The 22,934-nt window shown below is 39.3% G+C and overlaps 1 protein-coding gene across 1 annotated transcript in view; it reads right to left on the bottom strand.

The window, feature by feature from the left end:
- The window catches only part of Slc9c1 (solute carrier family 9 member C1), a 76,952-nt gene that overhangs the window by 8,673 nt on the left and 45,345 nt on the right, over positions 1-22,934 (bottom strand). Inside the window, exons 18-24 of the mRNA XM_075989568.1 lie at positions 22,681-22,732; positions 20,911-21,059; positions 6,987-7,112; positions 5,675-5,773; positions 4,627-4,800; positions 378-509; positions 76-261 (exon numbers count right to left, since the gene is read on the bottom strand). Of these exons, the coding sequence (XP_075845683.1) occupies positions 76-261; positions 378-509; positions 4,627-4,800; positions 5,675-5,773; positions 6,987-7,112; positions 20,911-21,059; positions 22,681-22,732 (918 nt within the window). The remainder of the gene's footprint in view (positions 1-75; positions 262-377; positions 510-4,626; positions 4,801-5,674; positions 5,774-6,986; positions 7,113-20,910; positions 21,060-22,680; positions 22,733-22,934) is intronic.

Raw genomic sequence — 22,934 nt, 5'->3', positions numbered from 1 at the left:
AGGTGCAGATGGGAAGGTGGAAAGCCTGGCTGTCATGACAGTTTTCCTGATTTTAAGTCATTGTCGGGAGGGTACCTGGTGGCATGTCACAGGAATTAGGAAAGGTGCCTTGTAAATTTTTCGCAACTGGCAGTCTTCTGCAGATCCGTGGATTAGGACAACGTGGGTTACAGTCTCATCGTAGATGTCGGTTTTTGTGGTCTTGGGGATGTCCCGGATGAAGACGTTGCAGAGTTTCAACTGCATCTTGTAGTTCCAGTCCTGATGGAGAAGCACAGCTTCATGTCTGTTATTTGCTCACAGTTTCTGCCACCATCTCTGTGCTGGTTTGCTTGGGGATGGGGGTGGGTAGGAAGACTTCAGAAAGAACTTCTTACCTCAAAAGGTAAGTGTTCCCGGATCTTTTGGGCAGTAATGGCAAGCCCGATTTTTTGCCACATTTTATGTTTTAGGTTAGGATATCTTTTTTCAAAACCTTCATACAAGTGGCTGATGGGAATGAAATATGTCTGCAGAAAGCAAGGTGGAAAGTGAACAATTTGTGCATGCCCATGGCTGAAGAAATATCTGCATCTCCATACAGTGGCATTCAAGCTAAGAATCAAGATGCTTGTGCAGTCCAGAAATCTCACAAAATACATTCATTACCTCATACTTGTCATCCTGCCATAGCCACAATTCTAGAAAGTCTCATGAACCAACAAGGACTCTATCATTTATTTTTCTAAACTGTATGTCTTTCTGGGTGTAGACTGATGTTTGCACGTCCTGAAATTGTATCAAGCTAAACACCAGCCCTCACCTTAGGTATTTAATTTTATCCTTTCCATTGGCAAATAAGAGCTATGAGACGCACATCAAGCTAATTAACGTATCTTAACTTTTTCAGCTTACAATGTTTTTGTACCAAGGCTATTCTTTTAACTGTTTTGACATATACATTGTGATTACTGTGTTCACCATGCGGTGCTAAACACTAAAATATACTCTTCTGGTAAACTGAAGTGTACCCGTGATGACCACCTTCCCTTCCCTTTCCATGCACTTCTCGCCACCACCCCTCTGTGCTCTCGGAGACAAGTCTGCTGCTTTACAGTCTACCTGGAGGTTAAAAAACGCAGCATTGTCTTTCTGTTCCCGGTTTGTAACAGCTGCACATTCTCCGTCAGGATCATTCACCCTGCTGCAAAAATGGAATCTCATCCATTAAAAAGCTTTTTTACTCTGATTGACATTTATTCCATGAATTAATTAATCAACACGCATGCCAAGGCACAGCTGTGAAAATCAGGGGGCAGCTTGCAGTGAAAGATTGCTGAGGTTCATCGTAGAGATTCAGTTGTTATTTGGTCACTGAGAGTCACTGCAGGCTGGCTGTTATAATTTAGATAGTTGAAAGCTTAGGTATGTTCTGAAACCGTGTCAGATGGAGGCGAGTGAACTTCGAAACTGTCTCCTCTGTGAATCGCGTCAGTGCTCAGTCTCAGCACCGACACAGCGGACCTAGAGAAGGCGGGGCTCATCTCTGCCTCCATGGGGCAGGTCCTGAGAAGGCTACTTGTCCTGTGCTCTCTACTTCCATGGTCTATTATTTCTGCTCCTTAAGCTGGATGCTGCTGGTTTAAAACAGTTTCTGCTTTTTGACAACTGAACCTTAAATGTTCTTAATCTGTGGTGGTATTTCTTCTATTGCTTTTTATTTTTTGAAACAAGGTTTTGCTTTGTGGCTCTGGCTGGCCTAGAACTTGTTATGTAGAGCAGGCTAGCCTTGAATTTGGGAGGATAATTTTGTCACTTTCTGGGATTACAGGTGTATGCCCCTGCACCTGGTGGCTCTTCTTTACCAATAATATCTCTAAGTCATTCTCAACAATCTATGAAGTGTGATTTTCCCTCAGCTGAGGACATGTAGAGAGTCTCCATGGGATTTTGCCTGTGGGACACCAGCTGGATGCTGGACTACAACCAGCCATTTAATTGACTACAACTGCACAGTTCATCAAAACCACAGTGCCTGGAGAACAGTTGAGGGAAGAGAGACATGAGTGAGGTGGAGGGTTGTCCTAGGGGAACGGTCTCTCTCTCTCTCTCTCTCTCTCTCTCTCTCTCTCTCTCTCTCTCTCTCTCTCTCTCTCTCTCTCTTTCTCTCTCTCTCTCTCTCTCTCTCTCTCTCTCTCTCTCTGTCTCTCTGTCTGTCTGTCTGTCTGTCTCTCTCTCTGTGTCTCTGTCTCTGTCTCTGTCTCTCTCTCTCTCTCTCTCTCTCACACACACACACACACGGTTAGGTGAAGGGCTGTCCTAGGGGAACAGTGTCACACACACACGGGTGAGGGGAAAGGCTGTCCTAGAGAACAGTGTCACACACACACACAGGTGAGGGGAAGGGCTGTCCTAGAGAACAGTGTCACACACACACGGGGTGAGGGGAAGGGCTGTCCTAGTTTCTCGTGTTGCTGTGATAAAACACTCTGTCAGAAAGTATCTAGTATCTAGAGTCGAGATTTATTTGGATTCCCACTGCAAGCTAGAGTCCGGCATTCTGGGTAAGCCAGGCAGGAGCTCAAGCAGCTGCTCACTCACATCTATGGACAAGAGCAGAGAGATGAATATGTCTGTCTCTGCCTGCTCTCAGTCAGCTCTGTCTTCCCTTTTGATGTTTGTAGCCTGGAGAACAGGGCCTCTGACAATAAGCCAGGCCTTCTCCATTGATTAAAAACCCACATGGTCCCCTACAGACACACTCGTGTGTCAGCCTGCTCTAGATCATTGCTTATTAAGAATCCTCCCAGGTGATTCTAGACTGGTCAAATTGACAGTTAAAATTAACACGCTTTTTTTTTTCATTAAAAATGTAACTTCTCTTCCCAGGACTTCCAGACTTATCTTCATCCCTGCTTGTTTATCGAGATGAAAGGCATGGCCCCGTGTGAGGTTTTGTGCTTGGTTGTGGTGGGTGTGCTATGTTATACAGTGGCTTCATTATAGTTTGCTAGTGTTATTTTTTTATCCAAATCCTACTTACCCAGAATGTCACATGTATTTATTTTGCTCTGTCATTACTTAAAGATGTTTTAAAAATGGAACAGATGTGATTATCCTACTAAAATAAACCAAAAAAAAAAACCCAAGTAAATAGGTCTATAGGGCTGTGAGAAACTATGTAGCCATGTAAAATCCATACCTGGATCACTGGCCTCCGAGTGATAATGGTAATTTGTGTGTATGTGAATGCACGGATATGCGCTCACATTTAAATCTATTGTGACTGACAGCTCGACTTTCTGTAACTCTTTCAAATGCCAAGCTTTATACGACTTGTTTGCAATACCCATCAACACCGTGCTTGTTCCTCTGGGCTCTACCCAAACCTAAGCTAAAGTGCACAGAAAAATACGGGCTCTTGAGCATCAATCTGGAGATAAGATAACAGATCTCCCCGTCCTCTCACCGTGCGCTTGTAGCCCCGTTTTCACTTATAAAATATCCTTTTTGCAGGAAACACAGACTCCGGCTAAAATTCTGCTTCTTCTTTTTAACCACATCCTTCCCCGTCTTCCCTACTCTGTACCGAAAATGTATGTGGAATGCGCTCTCTATTAGTTAAACATCTTCACTTTTCAGATGAGATTCTAATGTTCCTGGCCACTCGAACTCTTTAAAAATTCTCTTCACCTAAAACTCATCATAAAAAACATCCAATATTTTGCTCATATTAAAATTTCACATGTCTCCATTACATCTCTTTATACTTGGTTTATTCAAACGAGAGCAATTGCACACGGGTGTCCATTTTCACTAAAATTCCCTTGCCTTCGCCGAATTTCCACTTAATGCCACTAACTTGCTAGAAAAGCTAGGGCGCTTGTCCTTCAAACCCTCCACATTCTAGATAAATCAAACTGTTTGCTCTTGGCTTCACTGACTTATCTCCTTATGTGCCCTGGAAAAACTGTTCCTAGAAAGAACCTCTGGTTTTGCTTCTTCCCTGTGCTTTTCTAGTTGAAAGTCATTGCTCTTTCTGTGGCAGTGGAAGTTCCTGCAACCCTGTTTTGCCCTCTGTCATGTGTGGGGTGGGAGGAGGGCTTTTCATCAATCTGATCAGCTTTCCAACCACATGCTAGTGCTGACTTTCCCCCCCTTCTTTACCCTACAATTTATGGCACATTCTTTTCTTTTCCTTGTTCTTTTTAACGAAAATTATTTTATTATGGTGAACTCATAAGTTAAACTTCACACAGCTAGATTAAAGCCTTCATTCAAGTAGGAATTTACCTAGTCCTAAACTCTATACATGTTAGCGAACTTCTAGCCAATCTGTACATGCTATTAATAGTTAAAATATTCTACCTAATTTTACCATGAAACAGCTCATCTGACTCAGATTCATAAAATCTTCTTTCACTGTGGAAGGCTCACTTTTGAAGCCGCTTTGCTAGGGTATTATGTAAAGTGTGTATATATTATATTATATAATACATAGTATATTATGTAAAGTGTGTATATATCTGTAAACAATGCATGCTCCTTTACCATTCCTATACTTAAAGACACTGGCTCTTGAGGCCTAAAATTATCCTAGATTTGATACCAGGCATGGAATGAGCTCTAACAGCACGGTGCTCCCACCTCCACGACGGTCTTGCAGGTGGCAGAATACTGCATCGGCTGTCTCGTCAGGCAGTTGAGCTCTCCTATTATTTCCCCGCTGAGTAAATACTCTGTGTAATGATGAGTGTAAGTTTTAATGTCTGACTCCGAGGGTACCCACTCCATCTCCAGCTGCGGCTTTGACCTTCGAAGCTGTTAAAGAGAACAACGAGGAAAACGCGTAGGCTGGTTAATTTACAACACCCAAACTCGTCACTTCAGTTTTAACCATTACATTGTAACCACTAGAAGTGGTTCTCCCTCTTGAAGTCAAGCTATTAAATTAAGCACTATGGTAGTTTGATAGAACGTTAATTGGTTCCCATAGTCTCACAGAGAGTGGCACTCTTAGGAGGTGTGGCTTGGGCCTTGTTGAGAAAGTGTGTCACTGTGAGGCATGCTTTGAGGTTTCCTGTGCTCAGGATGCTACAAATGATTCCATTCACTTCCTGTCCCTGCATGCTGTAGGACTCTTAGTTATTCCTCCAGCACCATGTCTGCCTGCACGCTACCATGCTCCCCACTGTGATGAGAATGGACTGAACCTCTGAGCTGTCAGCTGCCACCTCCGTTAAGTGCTTTCCTTTGTAAGAGTGGCTGTGGTCCTGGTGTCTCTTCATAAGGATAGAAACACTAAGACAAGCAGAGACTTTCCCAGAGAGCTTTCTGTAGCAAGGTGAGGATTTCTGACTTCCCTCTGCAGGCCAATTTGTATAAATCTTAAAGGGCTGAATCTCCCATTCCTATAAACACACGATGAGCCATGACTGGTAAGTTTACATCTTCAGAGGAGGCCCTTTGTGTTGTTTCCTCTTATATATTGAGACACGTGGCTTGAAAAGTGGCAGGTCGCTGGCCATTGTGTCTGTCCTGGAAGTTATCATTTGTGTGCTAATTGCTCTCCTAAGGAAAGATCCCAGCTATGGTATAGAAAATCAATAATTCTTCATTTTGCAAAGTTCTTTCTTTTTTTTTAAGAAAACAATTTGAATATTCTCAATTACATTCACAAATATCTCTGCTTTACCTTGACCATGCCTGAAATTATTACGTAGATTCCTTCTGGTTCATCACCTTCTTCAAATATGTTATTTCCACAATCAAATGTTACAACTTTTGCTTTTTCCTAAAAAAAAAAAAAAGAAAAGAAAAAGAAAAAAAGAAAGTGATTCGGGATGTTGGTTTATCCTTTGATAGAACTTTTGCACATTTAAGGTAAATATTCATTAAGATCTAAGAAGCTGTGTTGGTTGTAAATTTGTAAGAGAAAACAGGAATTATGAATGGTACGCAGAGAAATGTAGAGGGTCATGAATATTATAAATTTAGTATGAAATGCTCATTTTATGAAGAAAAATAATCTAGAAATGAGAATGGAGTGGGAGATTGAAAATGTTTCATCTAGGCGAGAAGTTGCAGGGAGATGGAACTAGATGTCGTGTTCACATCTTAGTCACTCGAAGACGCTCAGCATGTAACTAGCCAGTGTCAATACCGAAGAGGAAGAAGTGTAACTTGTCTTCTTCTCCTGCACAAGCACTGGAAAGAATACTATGCAAACAAGTCAGGCCTATTGATTTATCCATCCCACAAACACTCAGTGAGTGTGTTCTATGCATTATGCGGAATCATGGAGTAGACATTCAAAAGATGCATGAAGCCAGACATCATGGTTCATGTTTGCAGTCCTGACATCTGGGAAGCTGACATCTGGTGAGACTTTGAAGCCAGCTTGGGTTACATAGCACTATTCTTTCTCAGAATCAACAACCAAAGGGAAAGAAAAGGAAAAATAAAAGATGAATGAGCTAAATAGTGGGGGAAGAGATATAAAATTACTTGTTTTGTAATGTACTAATAGTATTGCAGAAACTACTAGAAACAATGGTAGCACATTTCCTTACTTCAAACTAAAGACAGCATGGTGGTTGGTATTCTGGTGAGAAATTAGCCTACTTCTGGCAGTCTACAGAAGTACAACAAGTAAAGAAAGCTTGAAAAAGGTCTAGGACCAGCGGACATTTTCAGGAAGTCACACTGGATGTGCATATTAATGGAATTAGAAAGCAGTGTAGTATAAATGGCACCAGCAATCGTTCAGCAGAAGCAGAATGAAGGGTGTGTGACATGGGAGAGACGGAAGCTGATGTGGAGAGGCAGGTGGGAGGCAGCTTGTGCTAGGACTTTGGGCTGTATTCAGAGAGATGCTGATTGTATCCTGTAGATAGCAAGGGGGAAATGACACAGTTTTAACTTGTGGGCATCCCAACTAAATTTTTCTTGTTTTAATGATTACTTGCCAAAACATTAAAGGTATTATTAGGAAGTGAAAATTTTACCTGAATAAACTGTATGGTTTCAGCATCTTTACTCAGCCAGGGGATATAGTATGGGGATTCTTCAATGTTGAGAGGCTGGACGATGGACTGCATATCAAGTACCTCAATCTTTTTGGCCATGATTAACTAGAAGCACGAAATAGGAAGCAAGGTGAGCCAAACTCATGTATACAGAATGAAGGTGAGGAAGAGGAGGCAGAAGGGGGGGGGGAGAACAGCAGTGTTTTGTTTTGTTTGTTTTTTGCTGTATTGTGTTTATCCGCTGTCTGCTCTGGAGGACACTGCAGACCCAAGACACAGGATGAGAGAGTCTCCCATCCTGGATTGTGGTACTTTGACTGAGAAGTGTCCCCTATAGGGCCACATATCTGAACACTTGGTTGTCCCTTACAAGCTCATGTCTTTGAGCACTTGATCTTCCATTGGGAACCTATTTGGGGAGGGTGTAAGAGGTGTGGCCCTGCTGGAAGAGGCGTGTCACTAGTGGTGGGGTTTGGGAGTGTCTAGTCATCTCCTGCATAAATTCTTTCTCTCTCTCTGCTTTCCATTTGAGGTTGAGGAAGTGATCTTTCAGCTCCTTCCTGCTACCATCCCTACACCTATGACCATGCTTCTCCGCTATAATGAACTTTCCTCCCCTGGTACTGTAAGTGCCAATAATGCGTACTCAACACTGGGTTAGTGTCTGTTTGCATCTGGTTTAGTCACTACACATTTGTATTTCTGAAGTTTACCTGTGATTGCAACATGATGTATACAAGCTCAGACTGAAGCAACTCAGGTGACAGTCAATAGTAGAGTGCTATAGTCATAGGATATATATATATATATATATATGCATATATATGAATATATGCATACACACACACATATATATGCATGTATATACAAGCACACCATCTTTGTTTATTTGAAATTATGAAGTGCTAGATCTAGGAAAAAAATCTTGAAGAAGAAAACTGAAAGATGCAATCAGATATAAAGAATTATTAAACATCTGTCCATAATCAAGATAATGTGGCTTGGTACAATGGCAAATACAGCAAGAAGGAATCCAGAAACTTACACACACACATACACACACACACACGCTTGCACACATGAAGTCACTAAACCCAAGACAGAGTCTCCGACAGTGTAATGGGGAGTAAAGTGGCCTTTTTCATAAGTGGTGCTGGATCAAATGGATCAAATTATTATCCTTGAGGGAAAATGTTCAATTTACTGTGTAGCATTGTGATGCCAGGCTGTCTAAATGCCACTACTGCCCTCTTCTCGCCTCCCTCCCTATTTCCTATAGGATAAACTTTCCCGCTGATCAACTTGAGCTTTTATTTCAAAATGCTTAAACATTATAATTATTATTTTTGTTTTTGGCTTTTTACAGTATTGTGCATAGTAGCACGGGTTCTGGATTCGGAATGCCAGGATTAGAAGACAGACATCTGGGGCTGGAGTGATAGTGCAGCTGTTAAAAGTGCATCCTGCTGCTCCGGAGGGCCTGTTTGGTTCACAGCACCTACGTGACTCACAGCAGCCTCGGAAGCTTTTGGGGACCTAATGCCCTCTTCGACATGCTGTGACTATCTGCACTTTGCACTCACACACACTCTGCATGTATGCAATTTTTAAGTATTTTATACGCAAGTACCATATTTAAATCATTTCCACCCCTCCTTCTCCTGCCTCCAACTTCTTCAACTCCCTCTCAAATGCATGATATCTTCAACTATTGTTAGATACACATATACCTACCTACCTACATAATACGTGTGCATATATATCATGTATCATCCTGTTGAGTCCATTTGGTGTTAGCAATATATGTGTGTGTTTAGGGTTGACCACTTGGCATAGGATAATGAACCGGGGCATGTGTTTTCAAAGCTGAGTTTTTTATTTGCCATTTTGATATAGGTGCTGATTTGTATTTAGTCTATAGTATTTAAATTTAGTTTATATTTTTGAATTTGGATGAGTTGACAAGAAAATATATCATTACTAGTTTTCATTTTCTTAGTTCTGTTTTTCTTTATGACAGTGCTTGTGTAGTCCAACTAAGCCTCTAGTACATCTCTACGCCAAGATCATCTTGAATTCCTGATCCTCCTGCCTCTGCTTCCATTATAGGCGTACCCTAGCACTACCAGCTTTTTTTTCATATATGTAATTAACCTATTTATAGTACTAAGTATTGAAATCAGGGCTTTGTTTATGGTAGGCGAGCACTCAACCACTGAACTCCATCCCTAGTTGCTTCGTTTCTATTTTTGTAAGATTTATTTTTAGTTGTAATTATGTACGTATGTGTGGGTTAGTCTGGTGCCAGTGAGGGTTCCCAGATGCAAGAAGAGAATGTGAGGCCTCCTGGAGCTGCAGTTACAGGCTGACCTGAGTTCATGACGTGGGAACTAGAGACTGAGCTTGGGTCCCTACAAGAACAATATGTGTTCTGAAAGAGTTCAGTCATCTCTCAAACCATCGCTCCAGTTGCTAGCTCATTTTTCTTTTCCTTTGCTTTTCTTCCTTTCCTTCTTTCCTTTTCTTTTTCCTTCCTTCATTCTTTGTTTCTTCCCTTCTCCCTTCCTCCTTCCTTTTTTTTAAATTTTTTTTCTTTATGTAGTTACTGCAGCCCTGGAAATTCTTTTGTACACAAGACTGTCCAGGAACTCACCAAGATCTGTCTACCTCTACCTCCTGAGTTAATTTCTATTTTTTTCTATTGATTTTTATTGAGCTATACATTTTTCTCTACTCCCCTCCCTGCCTCTGCCCTTCCCTTCAACCCTCTCCCATGGTCCCCAAACTCCAAATTTACTCAGGAGATTTTGTAGATTAGGTCCAGGTATGCCTCTCTTAGCTTCCTCATTGTTGTCTAGGTTCTCTGGGATTGTGATTCATAGGCTAGTTTTCTTTGCTTTAAGTTTAAAAATCACTTATAAGTGAGTACATATGATAATTGTCTTTCTGGGTTGGATTACCTCACTCAATATGATGTTTTCTAGCTCCATCTTTTGCCTGCAAATTTCAAGATATCATTATGTCTCTCTGCTGTGTAGACTTTATTGTGTAAATGTACCACATTTTCCTTATCCATTCTTCACATGAGGGGCATTAAGATTGTTTCCAGGTTCTAGCTATGAAAAACAATGCTGCTATGAACATAGCTGAGCACATGTCCTTGTGGTATGATTGAGCATCCCTTGGATATATACATAAAAGTGGTATTGTTGGGTCTTGAGGATGTTTGTTTCTTAATTTTCTGAGAAATTGCGATACTGATATCCAAAGGGGATGTACCAGGTTTTACTCCCACCAGCAATGCAGGAATTTTCCTTTTATCCCACATTCTCTTCAACATAAGCTGTCATCAGTGTTTTTGATCTTGGTCATTCTTACAGGTGTAAGATGGATTCTCAGAGTTGTTTTGATTTGCATTTCTGATGGCTAAGGATGTTGAGCATTTCCTTGAGTGTCTTTCAGCCATTATGGATTCCTCTGTTGAAAGTTCTTTGTTTAGGTCTGTACTCCATTTTTTATTGGATTATTTCTTTTGATGACCAATTTCTTGAGTTCTTTGTATGTTTTGGAGATCAGACCCTGATCTTCTGATGTGGGGTTGGTGAAGATCTTTTTCCATTCTGTAGGCTGCCGTTTTGTCTTGTTGTCTGTGTCCTTTGCTTTACAAAAGCTTTTCAGTTTCAGGAGGTCCCATTTATTAATTGTTTTTCTCAGTGTCTATGCTACTAGGGTTATATTTAGGAAGTGGTCTCCTGTGTAAATGTGTTCAAGTATACTTCCAACTTTCTCTTCTATGAGGTTCAGTGTGACTGGCTTTATGTTGAGGTCTTTGATCCACTTGGACTTGAGTTTTGTGTATGGTGATAGATATGGGTCTATTTCATTCTTCTACATGTTGATATCCAGTTATTACTACACCATTTGTTGAATATGCTTTCTTTCCCTTTAATATTTTTTGCTTTATTGTCAAAAATCAGGTGTTTGTAGGTGTGTGGATTAATATCCGAGTCCTTGATTCAGTTCCATTGGTCTGCCTGTCTGTTTTTATGCCAATACCAGGCTGTTTTCAGTACTGTAGCTCGTAGTAGAGTTTGAAGTCAAGGATTGTGATGCCTCCAGAAGTTCCTTTATTCTACAGGATTGTTTTATCTATCCTGGTTTTTTTTTTTTTTTTTTTTTTTTTTTGCTTTTCCATATGAAGTTGTGTGCCATTCTTTCGAGCTCTGTGAAGAATTTTGCTGGGATTTTGATAGACATTGTATTGAATCTGTAGATTGCTTTTGGGAAGATTGCCATTTTTACTATGTTAATTCTATGTTGTAGTTGGAGCAGCTGGCTGCGTCCCCGGCACCCGGCCACCCCCACGGCTAGCTTTACCTGAAATAATTACACGGAAACTATATTCTTTTAAACACCACTTGGTCCATTACATCTAGCCTTTTCTCGGCTAACTCTCACACCTGGACTAGCCCATTTCTAATATCCGTGTAGCTCACTAGCTGGCTTACCAGGAATGATCTTAACCTGTGTCTGTCTGGAGTGGGAGAATCATGGCGACTGCTTGACTCAGCTTTTTTCTCTCAGCCTTCTGTTCTGTTTACTCCACCCACCTAAGGGTTGGCCTATCTAATGGGTCTAAACAGTTTCTTTATTAATAAGAAATCACTCCCATATCATTTCCCCTTTTTCTATTTAAACAAAAAAGAAAGGCTTTAACTTTAACATAGTAAAATTACATATAGCAAAACAATTATTAATCAAGAATCACAGTTACAATATTTATATCTATTTTATCTTTTATCATAACAATGGAAAACTATAACTATCTATCCATTCTTTAGCTCCATCAAAGACTCCAGAGGGATATATTATTACCTAAGCAAACAAGAAATAAGAAAACTCTAGAAATGACAGAGACATCTCGCTTCCTGGACAGTCACCCAAAGTTCTTTTGTACCTTTGGGGCATCCATCTTCAGCCTTCAGGCCCATAGTATCCAGCAGACATTTCCATGACGCAGGAAATTTCAAAGACAGTTCAGTCACTATCTGCTGTGTCCTGCAGAATGTCTCGCAGACTCTTTCATGAATCAGGAACCCCAAAAGGCCATCTCACCTTTTGGCAAGTTTAGCAGTCCTCTCTCTGTGGGTTCTTTGTGTCCAGTTTATGCATTAGTCCAGGCAAGAGCAGTTTCTTGCCCAAATGGCTATCAAGCTCCATAAGGATCCTCTTCAATGCCCATCTTCCTCTTTAAGTAGATTGGTGCTGCCAGGAGCAGAGTGTCTCATTGTCATGAAAAGTCGTAAGTTATTAAAACATTTAAAATGCCATATTCTGCAGTCTTTAAAAGATATGAAGAATGTCTACTAACTGAAATGTATCTCTAAATATCGAGAAAATCTAACTAACATGACTACAAGCTTGACTATTATTTATGATTATCCATTAACCTATATTTCTTAATTATACATTACATTTTGTAATGAACTACACAATCACAATATCTTAATCAATAGCAGAAATATGCATATACATATAACAAAATTGACCTTAAAATCCAATGCAAATTATTCATACCTATATCATATCCCCCTTTAAATGTAAAAGAACATTTATAAACAATATTTTGGGAACATGGGTGCAGTTTTTTCTCTCCAAACTGCTTCCTGCTGAATGGGGCTCTGTTAATCAGATCATTTAGGGTGTAACCTGTGTGCCAGTTTTATCTCAGTTGGCAGTTGAGTGAAGTAATTTTTTGAGGGTGTTCACAGGAACTTTTCGGGAGGTCGTGGTCTGTCATACCATATCGGGATAGATGCAATCCATAGGGTCTGGTCCTCTGTGAAAACAAAAGAAGACCCTCTCCAAAGCATCATATCCTTAGACCCAAATTTTGAAATCGTAATACCCTTATATCCATTCTGGTTTAGGTTGGCAGCCCATGTAATGAAATGTCTCTCTGTACTTAGCTCCTTCATAGTCAAAAATTTTAAAGAAAACATAATGTACATAATCCAGATTTTCTGTGAATTTTCCATTTTTACGTAGCTTATTTTTCTTTATTTCGTTTAATCTATAACTATCTGTATTCTGTCTCTTTAAAGACTTCACCTTTTTTTATCATTAACTTTATTCTCTATATTATTTTTCTCTCTCTCAAGCCTACGTACATTTATCCAACAGTGTGGTCTTTTATGTCTGAATCTGTTTTATTGTGAATCTGTAACATTTTTGTACTACCCAGGAGCATTTCTTAAAATGTTAAGCAGTTCTTAAAAACTTAAGTTGCGCCATGTAGCGGTAATATGATAATAAGTTACAGCCTGTTTCTTGCCCAGTCTAAACTTTAACTGCGTTGTTTTTATGGTAATTATGGTCTTTCCTGCTTGAGACCAGCTGAGTTCAGCATGGCGGAGCGGAGCCATTTGGTGCCCCTGAGCCACACACAGTTCCAGGCACACAGCAGTCCACATTGCCATCAAGCAAGCCGTAGAGCTTTACTCCAAATGCTCCATTCAAAAGCTCTGTCTCCCACAGGGGCCAGACAGAGAACACGATGGCGGCACAGCCCAGAAAGCTGGCATTTTAAAACAGCCAGTTTTTTCCTGCTGCTGAGTCAGGACAATTTTTTTGCGGCACGCAACTCAGAAAGTGCAAAAAGCTGTCTTAAATTCTCTCTCTCTCCTTTTTAAGCCCTCTCAGGTTTTACGTGGAGTTCATTAGCACATTGGGCACCATCTGTTGTACTTGGAGCAGGGGGCTGCGTCCCTGGCACCTGGCCGCCCCCACGGCTAGCTTTACCCGAAATAATTACACGGAAACTATATTCTTTTAAACACCACTTGGCCCATTACATCTAGCCTTTTCTTGGCTAACTCTCACACCTGGACTAGCCCATTTCTAATATCCGTGTAGCTCACTAGCTGGCTTACCAGGAATGATCTTAACCTGTGTCTGTCTGGAGTGGGAGAATCATGGCGACTGCTTGACTCAGCTTTTTTCTCTCAGCCTTCTGTTCTGTTTACTCCACCCACCTAAGGGTTGGCCTATCTAATGGGTCTAAACAGTTTCTTTATTAATAAGAAATCACTCCCACATCAATTCTACCTACCTAAGAGCGTGGGAGATTTTTCCACTTTTTTGGTGTTTTCTTCAATTTCTTTCTTCAAAGATTTAAAGTTCTTGTCGTACAAATTTTCCACTTGTTTAATTAGAGGTACTCCAAGATATTTCATGCTATTTGTGGCTATTGTGAAGGGTAATGTTTCTCTGATTTCTTCTCAGCCCATTTATTATCTGTGTAAGGAGGGCTGCTGATTTTTTTGAGTTAATCTTGTATCCTGCTACATTATTGAAAGTGTTTATGAATTGTAGAAGTTTCTTGGTAGAATTTTTGGGGTTGCTTATGTAAACTATGATATCATCAGCAAATAGTGAGAGTTTGACTTCTTTTCTGATTTGTATTACCTTGATCGTCTTTTGTTGTGTTATTGTTCTAGCTAGGACCTCAAGAATTATATTGAATAGATATGGAGAGAATGGACAACCTTGTCTTGTTCCTGATTTCAGTGAGATCTCTGGGAGTTTCTTTTCATTTAGTTTGATGTTGGCTGTTGGCTTGCTGTATATTGCCTTTATTATGTTTATGTATGTTTCTTGTGTCCCTGTTCTCTTCAAGACTTTTATCATAAAGGGATGTTGTATTTTGTTGAAAGTCTTTTCAGCATCTGAGATGATCATGTGGTTTTCAGTTTTCAGTTTGTTTATATGGTAGAATATGTTGACAGATTTTTGTATGTTGAACCATTCTGCATCTCTGGTATAAAGCTGACTTGATCATAGTGGATGATGTTTTTGGATTTTATTTGCCAGTATTTCATTAAGTAATTTTGCATCAGTGTTCATGAGTACAATTGGTCTGTAGTTCTCTTTCTTAGTAATGTCTTTCTGTGGTTTGTGATCAGGGTAATTGTAGCCTCATAAAAAGGGTTTGGCAATTTTCCTTCTGTTTCTGTTGTGTAAACAATTTGAGGAGTATTGGTATTAGTTCTTTGAAAATCTTGTAGAATTCTGTGCTGAAACCCTCTGGTCCTGGGCTTTTTTGGTTGGGAGACTTTTGATGACTGTTTCTATTTCTTTAGCAGTTATAGGTCTATTTAATTTGCTTATTTGGTCTTGATTTAATTTTGGTAAGTGATATTTATCTAGAAAGTTGTCTATTTCCTTTGAGTTTTCCAATTTTGTGGAATACAGGTTTCCGAAAATATGACCTACTAATTCTCTAGATTTCTTCTGTGTCTGTTATTATGTCCCCATTTTCATTTCTGACTTTGTTAATTTGAATATTCTCTTTCTGCCTTTTGGTTAGTTTGAATAAAGGTTTTCTATTTTGCTGATTTTCTCAAAGAACCAACTATTTGTCTCATTTATTCTTTGTGTTGTTTTCTTTGTTTCTATTTTGTTGATTTCAGGTCTCAATTTGATTATTTCCTGCCATCTAGTTCTCTTGGGTGAGTTTTAATGTTTTCAAATGTTTTGTTAATTTACTAGTGTGGGATTTTCCAAGCTTCTTTATGTAGGCATTTAGTGCTACGAACTTTCGTCTTAACACTGCTTTCATTGTGTCCCATAAATTTGGGTATGTTGTGTGGTCATTTTCATTGAATTTTAGGAAGTCTTTAATTTCTCCCTTTATTTCTTCCTTGACAAATTGATGATTCAGGTGAGCATTGGATAATTTCCTTGTGTTTGTCTGCTTTCTGGAATTAGTGCTGCTGTGAATTCTAGTTTGAAGTCATGGTGATCCATTAAGATTTATGGGGTTATTCCAACTTTTTTGTATCTGTTGATGTTTGTTTTGTTACCGAATATATGGTCAATTTTTTAGAAAGTTCCATGGAGTGCTGAGAAGAAGGTATATTCTTTTTTGTTTGAATGGAATATTCTGTAGATGTCTGTTAAGTCCATTTGAGTCATAACATCTGTCAATTCCCTTATTTCTCTGTTCATTTTTTTTGGTCTGACTGACCTGTCCAGTGGTGAGAGTGGAGGGTTGAAGTCTCCCACTATTAGTTTGTGGAGTTTAATGTATGATAAGCTTTATAAGTATTTCTTTTACATATGAGGGTGTCCTTGTATTTGGGGTATAGATTTTCAGTATTGAGATTTCTTCTTGATGGGTTTTTCCTGTGACTAATATGAAATGTCTTTCTTTGCCTCTTTTGATTGATTTTAGTTTAAAGTCTGTTCTGTTAGATATTAGGGTAGCTATACCCACTTGTTTCTTAGGTTCAAACCCTTTACTCTGAGGTGATGTCTGTGGTTGAGGTTGAGGTGTGTTTCTTATATGTAGGGTTAAGCCAGCCCCTTAGGGGGCGGGCTTGCCTCGGGCAAATGTTTACTTATAAATCAGGCACGCAGGAGCCCGCGCGCCCCTTCTGCTTCCTGTGCTCTACAGGAACCTTGGTCTTGTAAGTTTATTTCTTCATTAAAGCTGTATATATTCTTTACAATCTGCCTGCATTCATTTATGCTGCTACACTTATAGTTTCTTATATGCAGCAAAAGGATGGATTCTGTTTTCTTATCCAATTTGTTAGCCAGGACAGACAGGAAGGACCATGAATCTCCTGCCTGAGACATACATAGATCAGATATGCTGAATCTTTCCTGGTAAGCCACGACCTCGTGGTGACATACAGATTATTAGAAATGGGTTGAATCAAGATGTGAAAGTTAGTTAATAAGAGGCTAGACCTAATGGGCCAGGCAGTGATTTAATTAATATAATTTCTGTGTGATTATTATGGTTGTAAGCTAGCCTGGAGGGACCAAAATCAGGCCTTCTCTCCTCATAATATTCATTGTCTCAGGTCTGTTCTGGCCTAGGTTGCTGACTCAGTCCTATTTCCATAAATGAGCCTGGTCTGGATCTGCTCCCCTTCGCGCAGAGTTTTCTGTCTCAGGCCTGCTCCGGCCTAGGTCACTGGCTCAGTCCTGCTCCTGTGGAGTTCGCCATTATAGGCCTGCTCTGGCCCAGCTCAGTCCTGCCTCCACAAATGTCCCTGGTCTGGATCTGTTCCAGGTCCCATGGAGCTCACCCCTTCAGGCCTGCTCTGGCCTAGGTTGCTGGCTCCAATTTCTATTTCTTAAAGAGTACAGAGATAATATGTATTCTTTGTTATTAGATATGTTTTACTATATCTTAAAAATAGCCATTAACAAATATTCTTTTAATATCTGCACCGGTTTCAGTTCCTATTCAGGCCTTCTGTAGGAGTTTCTGCCCTTTCTCTTTATGGGAACACTGTGTGGAAATAGCTTTTTCTGAAAACACCTCTCACCTTCAGAAACTAAACTTTGGCTGCACCTTGCATCCAAGTTAATAATATGCCTTGAGACCTAAACAATGTACTCAATCTGTCCTGCGTACTCAGTTGGTATAAATTTAGTCTGCTTTTAAGAAACAACATAACTAGCTTTACTATGCCTTGGATTTTACTATGCCAGTTTTATAATCTAAGATAAACAGTTTTATAATCTAATCTAAATCTAAGATTTTATAATCTAATCTAAAGCTAAGCTTTATCCTTAAATTAGATATTCTTCCATGTTCCTGATCCAAAATAATGTATTCCATGGTAACCATTTGCTGAAAGCAGTCAATAAGTTGAAAACAACCTTAAAGTAAACAAAGCACCCACTGTAAAGGTTGTAAGCAACCCTTGGCTATAGCTCAATAACATCTGTTTCTGGCTTTTAAATGCTATTTTTGTCATTAGGGGTCATAAGGTAAATTTTTTCCTTGCAAACTCTGACAAAAATGATGAAGAGATTCCTCATTCCTTTCTCATGTTGTGTTTTTTTGTGCAGTTCAATACATATTAAGAACATGTTAGGGACAGACAAGACACACAGATGGAGGACGTGGAAAGAAGTGGGAAATTCAAAGTTGGGTTCCCCCTAAGCTATTCAATGACTCTTATTTCCTTGGGTGTGACACTGACACATTCTGGGATTCTTTCTTTCATTACTTGGTAATTTTGGTTATAAATGTTGTCTTCTTCACTGTGCTGTCTGCTATCTCACTTTCAGTACATTTAGCTTTTATTGTTTCTTCGTGGATTTCACACATGTATCCCAGTCCCACTTAACTCCCCATCCCCTCAAATCTGCCCCTGCCCATGGAACCTTCCCCCAAGAAAAAACAAAATTTAAAAGAAAATCAAAACCCCCAAACCCAAACCAACCAACCAACAACAACCAAAGAGAAGATTCTCATCGTGGAAGCTGTAGTGTGGCCCATTGACACACACAGTTTATTTACCCTTTAGTCCAATCATCTTTACTTGTAAGTATCCAATGCCATGAGTCATTGGTCTTGTTTAAGGCCACTTGCTTCTGCTGCATTATCGATAATGGTCTCTCATTGGGGTTTCTCTTTGCTATCCTGTTGTTGCCCTATGTCATGGATTTCCTGCTGTTTTGAATCTGAAGGTTTGTCCCCTTCAGAAGTTCCAATGGTTCATAGATGAGATGGGTGTTGAGGAGAGCTACCTCAGCCCTGGTTGTGGGCCTGGCTGGTAGCTGGGTTGGTCACTGGACCAGCTTTCCCTCATTGTCTTTACCAAGGTGAGTAGTACATTTCAATGTGCAAAATTTTACATTCTATGTGGTGTTATCTACTTAACTTTTTACTTAGAAGATATGGGCTTTGCAATAAGTGCTTTAGCAAGGTGTTTCCACATAATGAATAAGAAATCAATATGTAGCATTATAGTGATTTGAAGGCAGAGGCTGTTCATTCATTTCCGGTTGCCCATACTATTAATTGAAACATTGCTTGGCCTATCACTTAGGTGTATTGCTAGCTAGCTCTTATATTTTAAATTAACCCATCTCTATTAATCTGTGCAATACCATGAGGTAGTGGCTTACCATCATGGTTCTGGCACATTCCCATGAGCATCTTTCTCCTTCAGCAGCTACATGGCATATCTCTGACTCTGCCTACTCTCTCTATATATATCTCTTCCAACCTGATTATATTCTGACCTGCTATAGGCTGAAGCAGCTTCATTTATTAACCAATGGTAGTAAAACATATTCACATATCTACAGAGGGGAAGCCTAAATCAGTGATCTTATAGTTTAATAGTTATTTTTATATAGATTTTGAATCATTTGAGTAATCTGTCATTTCTACCAAAATTTCAATATCAGTTTAACATTAGAATACTGTTTACATTCAGGTTTGTCAGTTTGCCACTGAACCCAAGTATGATTTATTCATTCATTTTTCCCTTTTAGGGTAATTTATCATTATTTTATTATTATAGCACATCTAAACATCTAGTATAATAGACAGATCCCCACTGTTCTCTTTCTCCAAGCTAAAATATATAAAGTGTATCTTCACTAAGTTAGATACTTTTAAGCACTCTATGGTAGTACTAACTATATCTATATTGTGAAGTTGTCACCATTCCCCTCCAGAACTCTTCATTTTGTAATGTTTTATGTGGACTGCATGTTTGTGACTGGGTCATTTAGCTATCTTCAATGTTCATCTACCCATGGCTAACTTTTATTTATTTTTTATTAAGACTGAGTATATTCAATTCTATACACAGGGCACATATTGCATAATTGTTAGTCTCTATCTGGAAGATACTGTGCATATTGTTTCCATGAATATAAATGTAAAAATCTCTCTTAAAGAAACAGTTCCCTACCTTTGAGTGTATGTCCAGGAAAACTGTGAGTCAAACTGGCAATGTTAAGGTACTATGAGAATTCAGTATTATTCCCAGAGAGGCCGTGCCCATCTATAATGTGACAAGTGGCACATAGGGATTCCGTTTCTTCTACTTGCTTACCAACAAGTGGTATTTCTGTTTTCCTGAGTCAGTGTGCTCATTCTGCTGAATACAAAACGTGATTTCATTTCTACTTGTTGTCTTATATATTTTGACTTTCATATCCCTGGGAATCACTGATATTAGACAAATTTCTACATGCTTATTTGGGTCATTTGGATGTCTTTTCAGATCTGTTTTAAATTTTTTGTTGTTTGAAAAATCATGTTTTATTAGTTTTAGGAAAGTTATCTACATATCAATATCTTAAATGTATAGATTGAAAATATAGCCTCACTCCACAGGTCACATTTTTTAGTGTGTAATAATATGATACACGTTTTAAAAATGTTGTTTCTTTTCTTTTTCCTTTTTTTCTTTTTTGGTCTATTTTTGCATGTGTTCTTGGCATTAATTCCAAGAAATCAGCCTAGTTGGTAATGGAATTTTAGCTCTATGTTTTCTTCTTTCAGTATTAAGGTTTTAAGTTTTATTTCTAGGCTGTGGATGCATTTTGAGTAATTTTCTCAGCATGGTTTTAGGTAAAGGTCCAACTTCCTTATTTTCCATAAATAGCATGTTGCTTGATGGTGTTGTTTTAACCATTCTGCTCATCTTTTTCTTTTCTTTGGAGAGCTTAATCTAAAGTTAAGGTAATTTCTTTAATGTTTTCTTTAAGATTTTATATCTACACCCAACTTACTTGTTCCCCACAGATTTGTTTATGCCATTTTGACATTTTTTTCTGTTTGCCTTTTCTGAACACTTACAGTTTCCAGTAATTATTGTGTTATTTTTGATCTGTTTAGTATGATTTTTATAGTGAAGCACTTATGTTCTTTTTCTTTGTGTATATTCTTTGGAAACTTTTTGTGAGTATCATAAGGAGTACATTTAATCTTGGGAAGCTCCAACACTGTAGTCTGAGTTTGTACAAACTTCATTTTCAGAGAGCACAAAAGGTCTAAAGCTTTTAATATCTCCATTCTCATTCTTTTCAGTTTCTTGTGTCACAAAACCAAATGATTACTCTGAAAATATCTTACCTTACTAATTTCAGTATCTTCCATTTTATGTAGAATTCCTTTGGTCCGGAAATTCTTGACAATTTCTCTAGCCATATTGAGCATGACATTAATCTCCTCCTTGGTTTTCATAGTGACAGCAATTTCTGGATGATCATACTCTAAGTAGCCTGAAAAACAATACAATATTTTCAGATAAAATGAGAAAATAGCCTTAAGTGTTTGTGAGGCTAAGAAGCTAACCCCTTCTCCTCTAAGTCAGCAAAGTTCAACCTTCACCACAGGGGCATGGATCCCCCTGTCTGGCCTGCTACCATCAACCCCTCACCAGCAGATTCTGGGATTTTCTTGGATACACCCACACTTATGCTAAGCCCATGGAGAAAGGATGGAAAGCCCTATCCCTATAACCTATGAATGGTTACACTGGCCTGCTGTCCATGGGTTCTGCAAGCATGCTTGGGGCCATGTGTCTGGTGTTCAGATCCACTTTCTTGTCCAATTTAAAACAGGACTTTTGACTATATACTACACGCTCAGCTGTGGTATCTGATTAAGTCCTACAACTTTTCCTGGGTTATTTTCCTCATGTCCTGTTGGCGAATCGAGAAGACACATCCATCTGTACCTTTCTACTTCTCTTCTCTGCATTCTGAGATACCCATGTAAACGTCACTCATTCACATGGAACGTGTGGGCTTTCCCTTGGCCTTGCCCTCTTCTCTTCCCTGTGACTAGTTGCCCTACTGCTCTCTCTAGCTACATGTTCAGGTTCTCTGTATTCTTTGTTGCCTGCCACTTCCTGCCAATCCCTGCCTTCACATGTGAGCACTGTGTCTTCACATGTGAACAGTGTCTTCCCATGTCAGCACTATGTCTTCACACGTGAGTACTGTGCTTTCACATGTAAGCACTGTGTCTTCACATGTCAGCACTATGTCTTCACAAGTGAGCACTGTGTCTTCACATGTCAGCACTGTGTCTTCACATGTGAGCACTATGTTTTAACATGTGGAGCACTGTGTTTTCAGAATGTTTGTTCCACTCAGGATTTGTCCTCTACCAGAAGTACAGCCTGGCATGACTCAGAGATGATGCTCTTGCCAGGTGGCCATTGAGCCTTCCGTGCTCCTCAGAGAAATCCTCAGGTTCTGATACAATCCATAAATCCTGAATCTCTCTCTGGCAATATTCTTTGAGCCGCTCAGAAAGGTACAAGATATATCTGGTTTGGAAGAGACGAAAATTGATAAAGATACAAATGATATAAAGAATCATGATGTGGTAACGTGGATTACTTGAACACACATTAAAAACCTTTGTTGTGTCTGAGAGAAAGTGTAATGAAAGTGTAATACTATTCTAATATATTTATTATATGCTATATTACCTTTACAGTAATATTACACACACTAGAAAGCACAATTCTGTGGGTTGTTTAAGTTTACCATGTTACTACTAAGAATTATGGTTTTGGGGATAGAGATGGCTCAGTGGTTACAAATACTTACTGCTCTTGAAGAAGACCAGTGATCAGTTCCCAAAACCCACATGGGGGCTCACAACTGTCCAACTCCAGGTCCAGGGAATTCTACTCCACTTTTCTGCCTCTTGTGGAAGTGTATGGATATGGTACACAGGCGTGCATGTAGACAAAACACTCATGCACATATAATAAAAACAAACATTTATGAAAAAGAAGTAGGTTTCTTTGTAGATTTTTGGTTCTAAAACCCACTGCTCTTCTGACGATGAGAGGGTTAGGTTGCAAGTTTAGAGGGAAGTACCTACCGAGCTCTTTCATAGCATGCTCCATGTTCCTCACTACCCGCTTTAACAATATCTATAGAACAAAAAAGACATTGTCTCTGTTGGAAAAATAAGCCATTACAAAAGAGCTTTACATTTGTAACTGATTTTTAATCTAGTGGGATAACTTAATTAAAACGCACAACAGAGCATCTGGAGAGATGTCTCAGCTGTTAAGAGAACCTGGGTTCAATTCCCAGAGCCCACAAAGCAGCTCACAACTGTCCCGAAGTCTG

The sequence above is a fragment of the Microtus pennsylvanicus genome, chromosome 1, assembly GCF_037038515.1.
Source record: "Microtus pennsylvanicus isolate mMicPen1 chromosome 1, mMicPen1.hap1, whole genome shotgun sequence".
NCBI classification, from domain to species: domain Eukaryota; kingdom Metazoa; phylum Chordata; class Mammalia; order Rodentia; family Cricetidae; genus Microtus; species Microtus pennsylvanicus.
Note: the sequence above shows the minus strand (reverse complement) of the source record. Positions and strands in the feature narration are given on the sequence as shown.